Below are 20,153 nucleotides of genomic sequence, written 5' to 3' on the forward strand. Positions count from 1 at the left end.
GTAATATTTTAGTTTAAGATTTTTTTTTTTTCACTTATATATATTTTTACGCGGATATTTTTAATGCATTTGTCCACCTGCGACAGTGTAATAGCTTTTTAACAGAAGTTAACAACAATGATACTCTAATTGGTTTGGCGTTTGTGCATTAAAGCAATTGGATAATAATTGATTAATTATTGTATGCGACTGAGACAATGAAATTGTTCATTGTATTATTGTATATCGTAACAAACAAGGCATTTCGACAGCCGATGTCAGTCTGTAATTTCCTATAAAGCAAGATAATACGAGTAGAGAACTACGATGGGACTTATCTACGATTTGTACTTCCATTCCGACAATTATTAACAATAGTTAACACTACCAGAACTGTAATTAAGTCGGTCTACTGTTTAGTAGGTAATAATAATAATAATCATTATCACTTTAGAAGTAGGTCACTGTTATTCGTAATCCAGAATTATTTTGCTTTATGAAACCTCCAATGTATTTGTTTAGAACGAGAAAATATAATTACTCATGAATATTAATTTGGATATTGATAATTTGGCAACAATTTTCTGCGTGGTAATTATTAATTCAAGGTTTTATACCGTTATTTTCCAAACAATCAGTCATGACGCTAAAGTAATAGGATTAAATATTATAATTGGTTGTTTTGTTAGTAGAATTATTGATGTTTTAAAAAAATTTCAATGATAGACATTTTTTAAAATTGAGTAATTTAAAAATAAAAAAATAAAATTAATTTTTCTTGCTGATTTACAACCACTTTGCTAGATTTAGAGTTAAAATTCGCCTGGAATATTTCTCTTATGAAAAATAAGGAGGAATTTTCAGAAAAAAAAAAATTTAGAATTTTTATATATTTATATTCTACCTATCAATAAACAAAATTAAAGAAATTTCATTGTTTCGATTTTTGAAAACCGGAATGAAACCAATGACTTCCGAATTTTTTTAAATTAAAAATTTATATAGCATGGTGTAAAAAATCAGTTATCTATCGTAGAAAAAAAAAGTACCAAGTTTGAGATTAAAAAGTTGAACTAACTTGATTTTCAGATAGTAGATGACTCGCAAAGTTTTAAAATACGAAAAATAAGTTTCAAAAATTCTCGACTATAACTTTCGAAGTAGGTCAACTGTAAATTGATGTATGTCCCTAAGGTTCTCGATATTTTAATGCATAAATTTACACTTTTCAAAGACAAGTAAAAGTAAACAATAGAAATGATCTAAAAAAACTCGACTAATTTAAGTAATTTCAGTTCTTTCTCTCAGAGTACTCGATCGTATTCATTGTATTGTCCCATGGAATTCCTTTGATTTCTGAAATGTTTGAAACTTTACCTCCCCTACTTTATCTACGACTATCGAGAATTCATGAATCTCCACAATTTGTAGTGTCAAAAGTATTCGATCGATAATAAAAGTGGTGAACTCAAACCAAGTATAAAAAAAATGAGAATCCAATTTAAAAAAAGTAAATATATAGTACTTATATGTATATAATATCTAAGGGATTTTACCTTGGGAATAAATTGGAAACTCTCCATCACTGTGACTATGAGTAAGCATTCTCGTGGAATAAAAACGCCAGAGTGGACGCTGGGGTTTTCGATCTTCTCGAGAAGTGCTTGCTAAAATTGAGTCATCTTTGGTAAGACTCAGCAAACTTGCGACGTCTTGGAGCGACACTCCGACGACAACCGGAGTGCCGCTCGGTGGTTTCTTCTCTTCCCACAGGATTACCAAATATTTAATCACCCTTACACTATTATTTTATTTTTCACAACCTATAAATATATTAATTATCATATACCGCTTGTTTAAAAAAACAATATTTAGAATAATAAAAATAAATACTGTTTTACCGCACTTTTAACTTTTCTCAATAACAGGACACCATCACATACTTATTAAGATTTGTAAAACAAAACTTTTAAATTACTATTTTCGCAACTCAATGGCTTAAGTTGATAACAATGGAGCTCTTAGTACCTCTTAAATGTTAAAAACTCTTAGTTAGTAACAAGATCAAAAGTTAACTAAAAACTGCAGTAACTTATCGTTCATGCTCTGCAATTTACTTCAGCTCAGAAGACGTTAAGTAAAGATACTTTGTTAAATTTTTTCAATTTTTTTTTTTCCCCAACCCGAATTCAATTTATTTTATTTCCTGAATCGTCAATACAAAAAAAAAAAAATTATTTCCCATACAAGCCGAAATTGGGGATTTCACTCGATATTAAAAAAAAACTTCCATTCACTCTCAACTCTACATAATTTTTTCGCTCGAAAATTTTCACAATAAAAAAGATAACAACCGACGCTTTGCACATCAAACGTACCAGCGAACTTTAGTACTTTCAATACTCCTTTTATTAAATGACTCAAAGGCAGGTCAGTAAATGATAAAATACTCTACTAAAAAAACCCAGAGATAAAGTTTAATCGTTTTCTTTATCTCAAAGAACTTTTTCTTCAATTTATTTTTTTTTTCTCTCAGAAAATATTAATATTAATAAGAAAATAAATATCAAAGATTACAAAGATGAAAAAAAAGCCACGAGACTCTCGCGAAGCACATCATCAACAGATGTCTTTAATATCGATGATACAAGCACCAACCACTTAGTGGGATACGTTTTAATTAGATAAAAGTGCTCTCGTTATTCATCAAGGTAAATTCCGTTAATTGCGCTTAATAAATACACGGATTATCTTTTCTTTTTTAAATTATAATAATAACCCTCTGGCAGTGCACAATATCATTACATTATTACGAGTCAATTTAAACTTGTAAATTGCCACACAGGTAATTAATAATACATTAAGCGGCAGTGAGCAGTAGAAATTTTATTAATTATTGATATTTTTTAAGCTTATTGACGATTAAAACTTAAATTTTTATAAAATAACCTTCAAAACTCATTTGTGCTTATTTTAGCGCACGAATAGTTGTCGCGAGACACCACCGTGACTTTGAATTAATGTCTTTTATCAGCTATCAATTAAAAAAACTAAAACTTAAAAGTCAACTGACATTGACCATATAAAACAACTTAAACTTTGAGAAGACAAAACAGCAACCAACAATGGGTTAAGTTTCTGAAGATTCCTTGGGGCAAAATACATCGTCAAAGGCATTCGATTAAAACCACGATCCGGAGATTCTTAATTTACAACTTTGGATAACTGTAATTATAATCAGCATACACACATTGAACAATAGAACTTCGGTGAGTTAGTAAGCAAAAGAGGCATTGATTATCAATAAACAATTAGTCAATTGGACGGCACTAGTTATTAATTATTAATTATTAATTATTTATTATAGTTATAGTTTGACAAGCTTACACTGTTAATTATAGTTACAGTTTAATTGGCGGTATCAATAACAAACAGTAATGTAACTTAAAAGAATGACGAAACGCGAAAAGACCTTAGTTGAGCGAATCCGATGCGCACACTGGGATGAGAGAGAAGTCAGGACCAAAACCGGGAGAATAAAAGCCACCGAAGTGGTGGAGGAATATGTCGAGCACTGAGGGGCGATATTTACCCCCAGAACTACGGAGGGATGCTGCAGAGGAAGCGAGATGAAGAACAAACCGTAACAGCGCAAGCTTAGTTAGATGTATAGGCCTCGAAAAACGTGTATCACATCTCGGTTCGCATCCCTGACTCTATCTTCAGCTTCACCAATGGGTTAATGTTAACCTGACGGGCGATGGGCACTAAAGGATAGTCGTGACCTGGTACTTCCTACACTGGCCACTCGGGAAAGACAAGTGACCTGGTTTACGGTAATTGACCTTTCTTCTTTATATACTTCGATTGTTTGTTTGTCAATCTACCGGTTACTAATTTAATCACATGGACCATTTACAGTGAGGAACTTAACGGAGAACAGATCTTTTGATCGTGTTAGGGTTATTTTTATCACCATTCCTGACCGCTATGGAAACCATGGCTGGAGTCGATTTCAGATACAATTATGGGGAAAAATTATATTAATCCGAGGAAACATTTCTGCTGTTCTTTTCAGAGTTTTTAATTATTGATTATTTTAGAAATTTATTTCGAGAATTTATCGATTAAGGGATAATACAAAATTGACTCGGAGGATCAGAGTGAAGGAATAAAATACTGAAAAAAAAATTGAACTTGAATCAAGATGAAAATTCTTGAACCAAAAAAATAATTTTGAAGAGTTTCATTGTCTTGAATTAAGACAAAAAATTCTTAAATCAAGTAAAATTTAATGCAGAGAAATTTCTTAGTTTAAAAATTTTTCTACTCAAATGAAATTTTTTTTCTTGAATCAAATCGCTTTTTCATTATATTTTATGCAAAACCGAAATGAACCGAAAGAAGATAATAAATTTTATTGACGAATTTAAACGAGTATCAAGGTTGAAAGTAATTTGACCTGACCTAGGTTTGTTAAGTCACGGGTCAGGGATATGCATTAAGACTAACAGACAGACTAGATGCTAAGGCGTGTAATTTACGATCCTTGTTCTGGGATCAAACTCTGAGCAGATTAGATGCTTACTAACATTTTGTACAATCTGAAAGATTGCTTGTTAGTAGTTCAAGTTAATAGTTTGTAGGTGAGATCAGAGAACTTGATATGCTTAATCAAGTTTCATGTTCATCACCTTTAAGCATTTATACTTCTCATTTCTCTGCTCACAAGGTAGACTAGTTTATATCAGCAGTTAACAACTTGGATTATAAATTACTCACCGATCTCCTTATCACTCACAACGCCCGATGAAACTTTTTCTGGAAGCTCCTCGTCTTTTAAACTCTCTGCTGCAAAAATCAATATTAAAAGATGTTATTAAAATTATTGATATTACTTAAAAAATTAGATGAAGGAATACTATCAGTCTATGCAGACAATAATTCGACGTTATTTATGTAAAAATATATATAATATTTATTTGAATAAAATATGTTTATCAATTTTATTATTTTATAAATGTCAACAGATCATTTTAGTCATGACGACCAAGTCTCAACAACTTCATATATGATTCATACTCGCAAGACTTTTTAGCACCACTCTTGTTTTCGTACAAACTTTTGAACAAGTTTTCGAACTTTTGACAAGTTTTGTGCAGGTTTATTTGGTCCGCTTCAGGAAGCATACTTAATATTTTAAGAATTAACTCTTCAGGCAACCCGGGAAGACTTGGATTTACAACTCCTAGATGATTCAAGACATCACATTTTAATGGAGTGGTTAAATTGTTTTTTATTCTGAAAGAAAAAATTTTTAATTACAATACAAATTTTTTTTTTTCTTACAAAGCTGAATGTATGAATTTTAAAAATATTTTATTGCAGAAAATTATAAAGTCAAATTTCATACAAAATTTCCAATTTTTAGATTTAAAAAAAAAATGAAACTTTTTTTAATAGACGATAATTTTTTAGATTTTTTCAAATAACTAAATGATTAGTGAGAAAATAGATAAAAATTTCAAACATGAAAATTTTACAAATTCATAAGTGTAATTTTTCTGTACAAATTAGTTTAAAAAATTTTTATTCAGATCGGATGATTTTATTCTCAAAAAATGAATTATCTTAAAATTGATAATGTAAAAATTATATTTATTAATTTATTAGATTTGATTTGTTTTTTTTTTTTTTTTTTTTTAATTAAAATAAAATTGCAAGTGTCAATAACTGAGTCTTCTACCTTACACAGAAATAAAAATTCATTTGAATCAAGTAAATAATTGTGAAGTTAATTTTTTATTCCAGTGTACGAAAATCCAAAAAAATTCAAAGGCTGTTGGCTTGTTTTAAAATATTTAAATCAAGCTGAAATTCGCACATTCTAAAATGTAATTTTCCAATTATTAAATTATCAAGCATCAGTTTTGGTATTGTACAAAACAAAAATTATATATACTTGAACTATAATAAAAAATTGTCACACTCAAATTATCTTATTACCTATGTGAAAAAGTCTTTAAATTCATAAAACGACTGTTAACATCACTGGAATGCAAGTTGACAAATTCCAACGTTTCAACAGCAGTACACCTCGTTTTAATAACATTATTAATAGAGGTTAAGTTTAGTATGATAACATCTCCCACAGGAATAGCGTCCAATTTACAATTTAATTCTCGAACGGAACGATGCTCAAGATGAATCCTGTATGCTCCATTTATTTTCCATTGTCTTGGATCTAATTCTAATGGCAAATAGTCGCCCCTGTAAATATAACTCAAGTAATTATTTGACGTGACTATTTTTTTAAAATGTATGTATATTATAATTATTTAATACTAAAAAAAATATTTTACTGAAAAATCTTTCATTGGTTATGAATCATGATAATTGATATTCGGATAACTTACCTGTCTTCATTATTTTTGACAATAAAATCCGCTTCCTTAAATACAGTTATCGTTAGTGCAATGAGATAGTCATTGTGAGTTGTATTTTTTTCACTTAAAAATTCTATTATTTTTATTAGGTTCGGCGACAGTTTCAGTAGTGTACATTCTTCTACCAAGAATACCATTTTTAAATATTCTCTGATACATTACACTCGATATAATACATCTACTATGTTAATATTATTACTTCGTTTATTAAATGATAATAAACTTACTTGTTTTCTTAGTACTGTTTGTTATTGCAAAAACAAAACAAACACGTAAGGTAAAACAAAAATAGATGGAACAGAGCCATCTCATCAGCAGTAGGATGTCGCTATACTTACGATCGATAAGTTACTGAGTAGTGATAATTATTGTGAACAAAAAAAATTGAATATAACAATTATTTTAGTTTTGGAAAAATAAAATAATTTTTTTTTTAGATGTTTAAATTGTGCCGTTTAGTAAAAAAATTTATTTTATTTTATTTCGATGGAAAATTACTCATTTATGAGAAAAAAAGACATGGTATCATTTTTCATTCATAACAAAGTTCAATATTATTTAAAAAATTAAATTAAAAAATTTTCACCTTGAATTTTTAATTTAAAGACGCAAATTATTTTTTCGGATTATATATCTGAATTTTTTTTTAACAAATAAATTTGTCCAAAAAAATAATTTTTAAAAAATTGCATTTGTAGTTTTTTAAAATTTCTAAATGTCAATTTTTTTTTTTTAATTTTTTTGTTTGCTATAATTTATTTGATACAAAAATTCTTAAAATTATCAACTATCAGCTAAGTTAATTTTCATAACAATTTTGTGTTAAATATTATGGCTAAACATCAAGTAAAGATATAAAACTTACCATTTGTTATTTTTATCTTGGATTTTCTGTTAGAACAATATTTACATTTAAATAAACAGATCATTGAAAACTGAAACTAAACTTTATAAAAAAACGAACATAAAATGGCGGCATCAACGGAATCTGTAAAATAAATAAAATGTTAATCAACACAATAATAAATAATAAAGAATCTTTTAATAAATAAAAAATTACTAACTTTTAAATCCAACTTTGGTTAAGACTCAAACAACACTGATGCCGAGTGAAACAAATGACGGAACATCAAATAAGTACTATACCAGCGGACCCGATATTTCACGTCGCGAATAAAAAGTTTTTTTTTTTTTTTAAGTATTTATCATTAAACTACATGTTAAAAAACTGATACTAATTATTCTTTTACTAATAGAATATATTAAAATAAAATAATTTTTATTAACAAAGAAAAATAATTAATAAATATGTAATTAATAAATTTAATTCTAAGAATACGAAAACATCCGAACTGCGTTACGAAAGTTGCGAGACAGCCACGGAAAGCACGGCGAAGCGACCGCGCTTGGAGCGACGGTTGCTCGGACCTGCACAGAAGAGGCAAACTCTGATGCGCAGTGACTAGAAGTTTTTACTACGCAGTAGAAAAGTAACAACCGACTTGAAATATGGCCGCGCGTACGTTTCGGTGTTTATTGTTGCTAAAATAGTTAATTTATCAATTACATTAGTCGATTTTTAAAGTGTTTTGTTTCTAAAAGTGTTCTTTTGTGATAAATAAGTATTTTGAGATAATAAATTAAGTGTGTTAGTGAGTGTTATTAAAGTTGTGACGTGTTAAATTTTGCCGGTTAGACTCGCGGATTGCTGATGATGCTTGCTTCCGCATTTGCATGGATTGTTGATTAAACAGGTAATTTTCAACGAATTTTTATCTCTAAATTATTTATTGACCTTCGTTACTGATTATTTCAGACTTTTGGCGGTTCCTGGTATTCTTTTTGGATTTGTTTCTCGTCAACAGAAGAGAGCTCGACAAGCTGAGAATAATGGCGCGAAAACGAGTGAGTTTGAATTTTTTTGAATTATAAACATTTTTATGACACTGAAGTTAACAGAAAAATTTTTTTATATATTTATTGCAATTAAATTGTTATAAAAAAAATTAAATTAAACAGTTTCACATGTAAAAATTAATAAAAATTTTTGGAAGCATTTTTTTATTGTAATTAATTTATTAAAAAAATTTTTTTGAATTAATAGCTGACTGCTAACTTCAGTATTATATATTTTTTATTTTTTATATTCATTTTTATGGAATTTTATTCAGCAATTGATTTATTTTATAATAGTAGTCAATTTATTTTTGCTCAAAAATAATTAGAAAATTTTTTAATGAAAATTAACTTAGCAGACATTTAATAATTTTAAGAATTTTTTTAACAAATAAATAATAGCAAAAAAAAATTGATATGTAGAAATTTTTAAAAATAAAAAATGCAATTTTTTTTAATAATTTTTCAAAACAAATTTATTTGTTAAAAAAAAATTAAAAAGTTGTCAATCGACTGTTAACTTTAATGAGATAATTTTTAAATCTTATAAGTTTTCGCTAATTTCTAAAAATTAGTCTTTGAATTGAAGAAATTTAAAATTAATTACGTAAGAAAATTGGGGAACATTTTTATACTGCTTTTCAAATATCAATAATAAAATTTGTTGCGTTCAAAGCAACAATTAAATTTACCGCAAAGGTTTTTTTTTAAATAATTAAAAAAAATTATTCATGAATTTGAATCACTATCACCAATTGGATTTAAATTCTTATATTATCTGTCAAAGAGTTTATCTCGTGAATTCTTACCATTCTCTTATGATATAGAGAAAAGTAAAATCTCCCTTACCATTTCCAAGCAACTTAAAATTATAATTCCTCCTTTACTTACTACAACTTGACTTTTGAAAAAAACAATAATTATTTGAGTACATCAACAATGTGTAATTAATTAGCAAATTAATTTTAATTTACAAAACATTTTGTTCTGAAGTTTTTTTTATGATTAATTTGAAATATCAGTTATTTTTTTTCATTCCAAAATAATATTTTTAGCTTTCTGTTTATTAACTCAAAAAATAAAGAATTGTGAAGACTATTAATTATCACTTCACTCTTAGTTAAAAATTTTTAATTTAAAAATATACATTTCTCTTGATATCATATGTACGCAATACAATGTATATTAATTTTACTTTCGAGATTAAATTAGCATATTTATAGTATATGCTACCTGTAAATTTTTTATTGCATATAAAAAAAAATTCAACAGAACAGTATCTTTGGCTCAGATATTTGTTTTTATCTAAACATTAAAAATGCAACTCTACAAATATTAACATTAAAATTAATAAATTGTGTACTTAAAATCATAAACAAATAGAAGCTTAATAAAAATTAAATTGAACGTAAAGGTCATCGAAAAAATGTAAGGCCGAAACTGACCTTGAGCAACATGTTATAAAATTAGTGAAAGAAGCGACAAAAAAAATGAAAACGAAGGGCAAGTAAAAAGAAAAAAAAACCAAAAGACTGGAAAGGACCACAATAAATTAAATTACGGCACTGGTGGGCACATGCAAGGGCGCTCTGTGCCACTTGTTGCACACAATGAAATAGTCCCGGTCATAACATATATTTCAAATGAAATGGGTTATTCAAATAACATTATATTTATAGAAGATATTGATTGATTTATAAAATAGAAATAAAGGTAACATACCGCTAGAGTTATCAACAACCCGGGAATCATCAATATTTTCTTTTAATTTAAAATCCTCACAATCTAAAACTTTATTTGACACAACCGGATCGACTAAGGTTTCAGCCATTTTACAGGTTAGCTCGCGACTTAACTTGCGACTTAATAATACTTACACCTTGCAAACAACATTCGAATACTTGTAACATTTATCTTTTCCCCAAACTTTTACAATTCGCAACCGCGATCTACACCGACTGGTCGTAAAATCAATTTGTTTCACGAGGGAACTTTTTGATATATAGATGGCGTAGGAAGTCTTGTTTGACGGGTGGCGGTATCTATAGTTGTAGAATGATTAAATTCATTATAAAGGGTAGGATTTGTGTTAAAAAAATACTTTGGTCAATTTTTTTTTCGCCTTCCAGTGATGTTCCGAAATTTTCGATTGTTTTACGATGAAAAAATAAAAAAAAAATTTTTTGTCAGCCCCGAATTTTGCTTTGAAAAATTTTTTCTTGATTTAAAATCAGAGATAAAAATTTTTTTCTTCAATCAAGTTAATTTTTTTTATCAAAATAAGATTTAAAATTGACTAAAAAATTTCGAAGAGATCTTTGAAAACTTCGTTTAAAGCAGGACACCTATCTGTTCGGAAATACCCTGACTAGCACCCTTAAGTTCAAAAATTGAAAAACAAAAAGAAAATAAATCTGCGAGCACTGCGAGCATCGAAATGAGCAATCTAAAACCATATAAAAGTAAAGCTCGATATTATTATTTTGGGAAACCTTGGCAGCTATATTTTTTTTTCAACCTGTCAAAAAGACTGTCAGAATTTAGAATGATTTTTTGCAAAAATATTTTTTTCCAAATTTCTTTAATTTTCTCTGTGTTCTATTAAATTGTCTCCGAGTACTAAATACGAATCAAGATTTTTTTCTCCGTAATTTAAGCAAAAGAAATTCTTCAGAATGATGTTCAAAGTTCAAAATTTGTTTTCTGGCATCAAGTCAAAATAGATATGATTAATGTTCAAGAATTGATTAAAAATGCAGGCAGAAAAATAGGAAGCTAATGTAAACATGATTCCTGCAAGGATTCAATAATAAGGTGTAAAATAAAACTCCTCACCATTTACCCAATATTTATAACTGTTTCCAATCAATATAATGAATACTCATCGTAATTCTTATTCAATAGCTTTTTATTGTTTTTTAATTATAAAGAAGTAACAAAGAATAATAATTTTCATGATATCATCGTACTCTCTTTTTTTTTTATCGTTTTGTCACTATATAGTATTAATTATTAATATTATATTTATATTTATTTATTTATTTATTTATTTATTTATTTATATATTTATACTTAAATAGTGTATTAAATATTGTGGCAAATATTTATAATTTTTTTTTTCCATTCATATTTATATAAATATATAATTAAATATTATCTACTGCTTACGCTTTGAAATCGAGGCGAACGCTCTCGAGTCTAAGGTCATTGATTGCGACACTTTTTATATTAATTATTAAGATGGTTTACAGTTTCGTCGCATAAATAATTATCAATAATCAATTACAATCCGAATTCCAGCTCAATGACTCGAGTTTGTGACAAATCGGCATGTCTTGCATTGTAGTGTTGTTTTATTTTATTTTTAAATATTACATCAATAAAAAAATTAACTAATTATCATTAACACGCCGATAATGTCGCTCAATCCGCTAATTACATTAAATAATAATTAATAATATTTAGAAATAATACGGCAACATTTAAACTACATAAGAGTTATTCGTTTTATCTAGACTACGAAAATTTTCAACAACTAATTCAAGAGCGTCTTACATTATTTATTTGTTTTATTATTATTATTTATAGTTTCTAAACAACTACTTTTCGACTAATTTATTTTATTATTTAATCAAGACGCTCAATCAATTCATGACATGACTTTCTAAAAACACACACATCACGTCATAAGACTTGTACTCTCGTAAATAAATCATTTTTTTTTTTTTTTTTTTTTTTTTTTCAGTTAATTTTTCTTTTATTAGTCTAAGAAAACGAGAGTACAATTTTACTGCATACATTTATCGTTAAATCTCGAAATATTTCAAGTGTTGAGTTATTATTTTGATGACACGTCTAAATATGTTTAGTGCATTGATGTCTATTTAATTCTAAAATAGATACTCGTGCAAACAAATTTTGAATTAAATTAAATTAATTTTGTCATATTAGTTGAATTTAGATTTTTAAAATTGCTAATATAGAAAATTTTACCTAAGATTTTCTTAGCAATGAGGTAATAAAGGCTTAGTTAAGGAATATTTGTGATACCATCAAAAATTCTAAATTTCATAATTAAGTTTTTTCGTTAATCATTATTCGAAGATATTATTTTTTTCTCAATGTTAACAAAAAATGAATACTTTTACCATCAAAAATACAAAACAATTTTATTGCAACAAGTTTCTTAGCTGAAGTAAAATTTATTGTTCGTGTAGTGTTTTTTTTTGCTTTTTGAATAATTTTGACCTAATTTAATATTTCAATCATCGCATTTAAGAGTAAGTATTTAAGATCATTAATAAAAATATTACATTGAAATTACTATGATCATTAATTAATCCTAACTACAAAGAATTTAATGAAAATCGTTTAATAAATTCATAGTACTCTTCTAAACCTAAAAAATGTAATTTTGTTTTTAATCATTAGTAAAAATGACCATTTTTTGTTCATATTTCATAAAAAAATCTCAAACAATTATTAAATCTAAAATTAATCAAAATTTTTTTTTTATTACAAATATTTTTTAATTGAAGCTTTCTTACTCGACAGTAATTAAATAATCATAAATAAAATTTCTTGCCTTTCCTACAAATTAGAATCAGTTTGATTGAACTACAACGAAATATTTAGACGTGCCATCTCTGTAACAAATCCAAGATGTTATCATCCACTAAACAATCATATTCAATCCTTAATCGATTATAAATCCACCCTGCTTACAGTGTCCATTGTACCAAAAATTTTATGATGTCTTTAGCCGCAATATAAAAATACAAAAAATAATTTACAAATTATATAAGCATAGATTATTAATATATTGTACACGCAAGCTCGGAATTTTAAACTCAAATATTTCGAGATTTTTTTTTTTTTGCTTAATAATTGCAGTTTGTAGTTAGTAGTATTAATTAATTTGTTTATTTAATTATAGTTTGAACTATTTTAAAATGGACTACTGTAAAAAGCGTAAAGTTTAACAAATTGCAATATTTATATCAAACAAACAAAATTATTACAGTTATAATACATTTATTGTAACGATATACGCGTGGCGGGAATTATCGTTTAATGTAATAGTAATAGTAGAACAATCGGGGCAATGTGACACTTTTTTTTTATTAAAAAATTATCATTATTTATTATTTACATTTTCATGGAGAATTAAATGTAGTTTTATTGTTATTTTCATAATTTATTTTGTTATTATGCGTTCATTATTCGTATTGTGGAAATTGCCAATGAAAAAAATTTATATTAAAAATTTTCAATAATTGAGTTTTATTTGATTTTTGTCTGTTTTAGTTATCATTAAAATACATTTAAAATTTATAAGAAATACGTGCATGAAAATGAACAAAACTATTTATTTAAAATTATATAATATTTTTTTGAAATATATTTTTGATATAAATTTTTTTCATGGGGGTTAAATATCAAAATATTAAAAAAATTTTCACAGTTATCAAAATTTAGTGCCATAATTTTCTTAATAAAAATAAAAATTAATTTCCATATCTTAAAATTTTTATTGTCAAAAAAATTTTCTTTCCATCATTAAAAATATAAGACGACAAAAAAAAATGACACTGAATAATCAAAAATTAAAAACATTTATTAGTACTATCATAATTATTGTTATTATTATTAGCATAAACATTAAATAACTAATTATTTTCGGACGATTTCTACAAAACCAAGCGTTTGCCCCGATCTTCCAAATTTTTTTCTATATTAATACAAATATAAATATAAATTCAACTCTACACATTAAATGTATCCACTCACTCAAAAGAATATTAAATTAATTAATTTAGTTTTTTTAAAATAGCAAAGGTGCATTAAAAAATGTTTTGGAAATAACAAAGTAAATAAAAAAAAAGCATTGCAGTTATCAAATCGTGTATTAACAAAAATATATATATTTGTCCCGCGATGCTTGTCTCAATGACCCGCATCACGTGACGATACAAAACAATAACAAACTATGAAAAAATGACTTATAACTATTTTGTTTATATTATTTTATAATAATAATAATAATTACAAATAAAAATCATTTGTAGTTGTATTCAATATTACATACATAAAAGAGCAATATAATAATAATAAAAAAAAATAATCACGAATCTATATAAAAAAAAAAGAAAAAAAAACAAAATTCCGTATCATACAAGATTAATATTATACGGTTATAAAATAAAAAAAAATATAACACAATATATATATTATTATTTAATATAATTATCAAACACTTCATGTGTACAAAAATACAGAAACAAAAAATATAACGCAAAAAATTCATGGATAAATAATTAGCTATATTATAATTAATAATAATGTAGGGATAGTTATATCTTTGCAAGGCAGTAAAATTTATCCAAAATTTTTTAGTTACAAATAAATTATTTTTTTTTTTAATTTTTTCATAAATAAGTCATATAAATTTCATTTAATAATTTTTCTATTGCAAACTGTGAAAAGCCACTTTAACACACTTAACTTTAACTATTCATTCATTTTACTCGGTATAAAGATAACAAAGTGATATATATATATATATATATATATATATATATATATATATATATATATATTTATTTATATTCATTGATTAATTTATATATATATTAATTTATATACGCAAGGATAAGGGAGGAAAGGTATACAATAATATAAAGTATAATCAATAAAACTAATGACGTTTCGACCGTGGATAGAAAAAAATTATCTAAAAAATCCAATTGAGACTAAGTTTCACTTTGATAAAAAATTTACACTAATATTCAAACTAATTTTACTTAGTATTGATTTAAACGCACGCGCATATCGACAGTCACATGAAAAATAATCAACTAGATTTAGTAGTATTTATTATTATTATTTTTAATATTTTTATTATTATTATTTTTTCATTAAAGGTTGTAATAAAGGAGCTAGTTTTATTTTTTCTTTCTAATTAAACCTCTTTGTGTGACCCGCCACAAGGTTTTTTAATCCAAACGTGATGGAGGTGTATTTTTACTTTAATCTAGTTAATTTTTTTTGTCTTGTTAAATATTAATATTATTATTATTATTATTATTATTAATTATTTAAATATGTGTATTACAATAATAATTTTACATACAGCAAGTAGTTAAAGTATTGAAAAATATATATAATTAATTACAAATCTAATTATATATCATTTATTTTGTTTTAGTTTTTTTGTTGTTTTTATTAGTTTTATTTAATTCAAAGGTTTATTTGTTGATTGGTATATAAGAAATCCGAAATTTTTTATTGTAATGTCTCAAGAAAAAATCTTATCAATTATTTTTAATTTTTACATACATATATATTTACATTCATATTGCAGCTAGTTGAAAAAAAAAAATTTCTTTTGGTACAAACTGTAGTTACAAATTTTTTTTTTTCGATGTAATCTTTAGAAATTTATTTTCAAAAAAAACTTTCTCACAATCCTGCTATAATTTGTACCAAAAAAAAAATTTTTTTTTAACCGCTTTAAATGCAAATACATATTTATATTTATATTTTTTTCAATAAATTCTGATGAGACGGCTATTGTATGGTAAACTATATTATGTACATGCAAAAGTTTTATAGAGCCTGGTCTAAAGGACAATTTGAAAACAAAAAGTTTAAAAAATTGTCACTTTTGAAAACCCTGCGTCTCCCTCTACATTAGTATTATTATTGTTATTGTTAATATTAAATATTTATTTATTCATTTTTTTTTTGTTATTTTTTCATTTTTATCTTGGCTAAGTATAAGAATATATTGTGAGGATATATTTTTATAGTTAACTAATTATTAAACGGTTATCGTTTTTTTTTTTTTTTTTTTTTTTTTTTTTTTTAATTTTTAATTATCAATTTATTAGAATTTCGACTTTATAAATTTCATTACATTAATATTGTTAATATCAACCTATTAAAAATACATTTACTAAACGTTAAACTTTTTTTTTTTTTATTAAACTTTAAATTTAAAAAAAGTTTGTTCAAGTATTTTTAATAAAAAAGATATAAACAATTTAATTATAAAAAAAATATAAATCTTCCAATTATTAAATTATTTATTAGTAATATTAATATTAATATTATTATATTTATTATTATTAATATTTAAAATAGTAAACACGGATTATTAAAAAATTTTATTTATCTAAATATACTGACACTTTATACTTTTTTAAAGACAGATCGACCACTTGGATACATGCGAGAACGAGTTTTCTTTAATTATTTTTGTTGTTATTTTATTTATTCATAAGTGTATTGATTTACGTGTTCGTTATCATTTAAATCGCGTATTACAATAACGAGTACATATTTATCCAGTAATGCGATGAAAAACTAGCATATTGGTTTTTTATTTTACTTATAAAGTTATACAATTAAACATTATAATACTATATATTTAATTATTTTATTTCATTTCATTTTAATCCAATGTATCTCTAAATGTTTGTTCATCGTTTTCAATTCAATTTCATTATTTCGCGTCTGTATGGAAAAAATCGGTCATTGATTTGTGATTGGAAGGTAACATTCATTCGAAATCGGCAATCATTGGTTCATTTAAAAAATCGGCAACTTTGAAATTTAATATTTAAATATTTATAATCAATAACATTAATATTTTTATCGAATTCGTATAAATTAACGGTCACTACACAACCGATTAACACAGTTAATTTTTACCGATTTATAATTAGTAATCACAACGATAAGTTATAATTTTAATAACAGTTAATTTTTCTAATTTTTTCTACCGATTCTATGATATAATGCCAATTTTTATTCAATTACAATTGTAATTTTCTAACATCACATACACGTACCGATAATTTGTACCGATTATTAATATTAATTTTCATTTAATAATTTTTTTTTTTATAGAATCATGCCGATTTTCCGTTAAAATTGACGGATATTATTTATTATCGATTTTTTTCTAGTGAAAATTATTAATATTTATGAAAAAAAATTTTTTTGCACCAAATCGTTCAATTTTTTACAAATTTTCTATAGAAATTTATCTACTGAAAAAGCTCATTAAAATTGGCTATAAACAATTACCGACTTTCCAATAATTTACCAACCGATCTTTTACAATAACCCAAAAATTTTCCATACGTATCTCACTATTTTATTGCACCATTAATAGAATCGTCCCAACGGATAAATAACCTCGCTCGCAATATTAATATCATTAAACCTTATATTTGTTTTTATTTATTATTTTTTTTTCATTAAAGTTACTTTTATCAGAGTATACATCATGTTTGATTAATCATCAGCAAGATTGAAGTTCCGCTAACGATCGATTTGATTTCCGATTTATTGCAATTAACCCGCGTTCAATGAATTTTGACATTTGTGTCAACGATAAGACTTGATTGATTATTAATTTATCAAATGAATCAATTAATATATTATTATTAATTATTATGAATTTATTATTTATTTTTCAGTGACTGTTTTTCATTAAAAGCAATCATGTGAAAACTCATCTCGTCTTCGTCGCACTGATTTAATTCATTTTCCAATCATTTTAGTTATTATTTCCTTTTAAATCATCATTCATCTTTTAATTATTATTTTTGTTAACAATAGCAGGTACTAGCATAGCTACCACAGTCGTACGTATCGTTTAATAGTATAATAATAATTAAGTTTAGATATTATTATTTTATCATTATTATTATTATTTTTATATAAAAAAAGGGTACTGGTGTTTTTAATTCGTTCTACCCTCTTTAGATCCGAAAGTTGTCAACGTATTATTATTCCATTTATTTTATTTATTAAATTCATTCCTTTTCAAATTAATGCCTTGTACCAAGTGTCAAGACACAATTGTCCATTTATTTTCCGCGATTCAAGATAACAGTAATACTTTTAGCACCTAAGTGTCCGGCCCGCGGCTCGTGACACCGATTTTTTAAATAAATATTTCTATCACTCGATGCTCGTATAATCACCTTATTTTTTTTTTTGTTATTCATTAATAATAATTATTATTATTATTATTATTATTTTTGTTCGACATTTGTCAATCTAAAAAAAAATAATTCATACCTCTCAATCCTCCCAATTAATTACAATTAATATACCGATTAAATAATCTTATTGACGTCGACTCGTACGTGGCCAAGTAAATAAAAATTAATACTTAAAAAAGGGATAAAAAAATAAAAAAGAAACAATTTTCATTTTTTACAATTAAATATTATCGATATTTATAATTAAAAAAAAAAAATTTCATTTTTATAAAATCATAAATCTACAATAGAAAAAAACTAACAAAAAATAAAATAATCATAAAAAAAACATTTTTCCTTTTTTTTTTGTTTCTGTTTTCGAACAGCCACTTACGCGCCACGACCATCTATTAATTCTGTTATTTGTAATTATAATTATAAGATTAGATACTCTTCATTATAAAAATAAAATGTAAGATCGTACCGAAGGACGAGTTTCGATGGTATGACGGAATATTTATCTCAATATCTTTCTCAGTACGTTTTGGTCGAGAATGTGCTGTCATCCATTAATTAAATAACCCCCGAGTGCATTGTTAATTATAATTACATAGGCTCTACAGATATAATATTTAATATTCTTCGACTAATCCAGTGAAAAAATAAATTATTACACAAAGGTAATTTATTATTTGTTGTTATATTTTAGATTGATGGTAATAAATATCATATTATTTTTATTTTATTTTATTTTATAGTATTATTATTAATATTAATATTATCATCAATATTTTCTTTTTTTTTTTTTTTTTTTTTTAATTATTGTTGTCAGTGTTTATTAATTAGTGTTGTCTCTAATTACAAAATCCACCGGTTAGATTTCATTGATAACAGTTCTGGCTTTAATTAAAATTTTTTTTATTTCTCATTTCAAAATCGCATCGGGCCGGCGTCCAGAAACGCGAAGAAGGTGACAAAGAGAGGGGGGAAGCTAAATTTTGATATAAAAAAAAAAAAAACGCTTAGTGGAAAGGGGATTTTTTGCGAAAATGTGAATAATTAAGCAATTATTTCTTAATAAATAATTAATGAAAATTTTTTAAATTTCTTATCTCCGAATTTTTTGAATTTGAATCAGGCGCCGCGATGTTAGACGACTGAAGATGGACGTGGCGGGCAAGCGAGGATCCTGGAGGGGGGACATTAGTTCGCGACGAGAAGGTGCTGATATTGGCTGGCGGGGTAGGGGGTAACAGACCCCAGTCCGAAGTTGTTGAGTCCGTCGACGAGGGTCGTTTTTTCTTGTTGGCTGTTGGCGGAGGAGCTGCTTACGGCGGACCCGATGGGCCCGAGGTTAGAGGCGGGGGAACTTCCCCCACCTACGCCTCCGTAGAACTGGTGCGAGATGTTAGAGGGGTCCAAGTAGGACGAGGGAAACTTGGCGCCGTACAGATCGGGCAAGTATCCGCCGTGACTGGAGGAGTCGAAGATGTTGCGGTGGGTGAACTGGGGGTGGTAAGGCCCCGGGAAGAAGTAAGCGCTGGGGTCGGTGTGCTGCTGCGGTTGCTGGGGCTGTGGGGGAGAGCCTACCCCTGGAGAGAGCGACCGGCTCGTCGGTGAATTTTGAGATACTGGTAGGCCAGATTGCTGTTGTTGTTGTTGTTGGTGCTGATGGTGGTGGTGGTGGTGAATCTGCTGCTGCATTGCACGCTGCTTTATGTAGTTTGAAAATTCGGTCGGTGACATTCTGGAAGTTGATGATCTAGGTCAGTCAGTTTTTTACTTTGTTATTTTTTTGAATTTTTTGCTTTCCATTCGGTAGGGGGAAAATTTA

The 20,153-nt window shown here is 26.4% G+C and overlaps 3 protein-coding genes and 1 long non-coding RNA gene across 9 annotated transcripts in view; 1 reads left to right on the forward strand and 3 right to left on the reverse strand.

The window, feature by feature from the left end:
• Window positions 1–10,220, reverse strand: part of LOC141538451 (phosphatase and actin regulator 2) — a 114,316-nt gene extending 104,096 nt beyond the window's left edge. Inside the window, exons 1-3 of one of the 2 annotated variants that reach the window (XM_074259914.1) lie at window positions 7,490–7,630; window positions 7,291–7,413; window positions 4,762–4,830 (exon numbers count right to left, since the gene is read on the reverse strand). In XM_074259914.1, the coding sequence (XP_074116015.1) occupies window positions 4,762–4,830; window positions 7,291–7,354 (133 nt within the window). In that variant the 5' untranslated portion in view covers window positions 7,355–7,413; window positions 7,490–7,630. Of the gene's footprint in view, window positions 1–4,761; window positions 4,831–7,290; window positions 7,414–7,489; window positions 7,631–10,043 lie in introns of those variants that run through there. The other variant, XM_074259913.1, reaches the window with a different exon arrangement.
• Window positions 1,217–4,748, forward strand: LOC141538455 (uncharacterized). The gene is made up of 3 exons (XR_012481054.1): window positions 1,217–3,248; window positions 3,381–3,815; window positions 3,901–4,748. It is a non-coding gene; the product is annotated as an uncharacterized LOC141538455 (long non-coding RNA).
• On the reverse strand, window positions 4,924–6,692 carry LOC141538454 (F-box only protein 7-like). Its single transcript, XM_074259917.1, has 3 exons — window positions 6,396–6,692; window positions 5,986–6,249; window positions 4,924–5,280 (listed from the first exon to the last, which is right to left on the reverse strand). Exons 1-3 carry the CDS (start codon window positions 6,560–6,562, stop codon window positions 5,016–5,018), a joined length of 696 nt encoding a protein of 231 aa, XP_074116018.1. The 5' UTR covers window positions 6,563–6,692; the 3' UTR covers window positions 4,924–5,015.
• Window positions 10,221–16,157: 5,937 nt separating the features above from the next.
• Window positions 16,158–20,153, reverse strand: part of LOC141538482 (protein Tob1) — a 35,762-nt gene continuing 31,766 nt past the window's right edge. For 4 of the 5 annotated variants that reach the window (XM_074259979.1, XM_074259978.1, XM_074259977.1 and 1 more), the window contains exon 3: window positions 16,158–20,081. In XM_074259979.1, coding sequence (XP_074116080.1) covers window positions 19,523–20,081 — 559 coding nt within the window. In that variant the 3' untranslated portion in view covers window positions 16,158–19,522. The remainder of the gene's footprint in view (window positions 20,082–20,153) is intronic. The other variant, XM_074259981.1, reaches the window with a different exon arrangement.

This window comes from Cotesia typhae, unplaced genomic scaffold (genome assembly GCF_013202065.1).
Source record: "Cotesia typhae breed Kobodo isofemale line unplaced genomic scaffold, CoteBio_Ctyphae contig_22, whole genome shotgun sequence".
Lineage (NCBI taxonomy): Eukaryota > Metazoa > Arthropoda > Insecta > Hymenoptera > Braconidae > Cotesia > Cotesia typhae.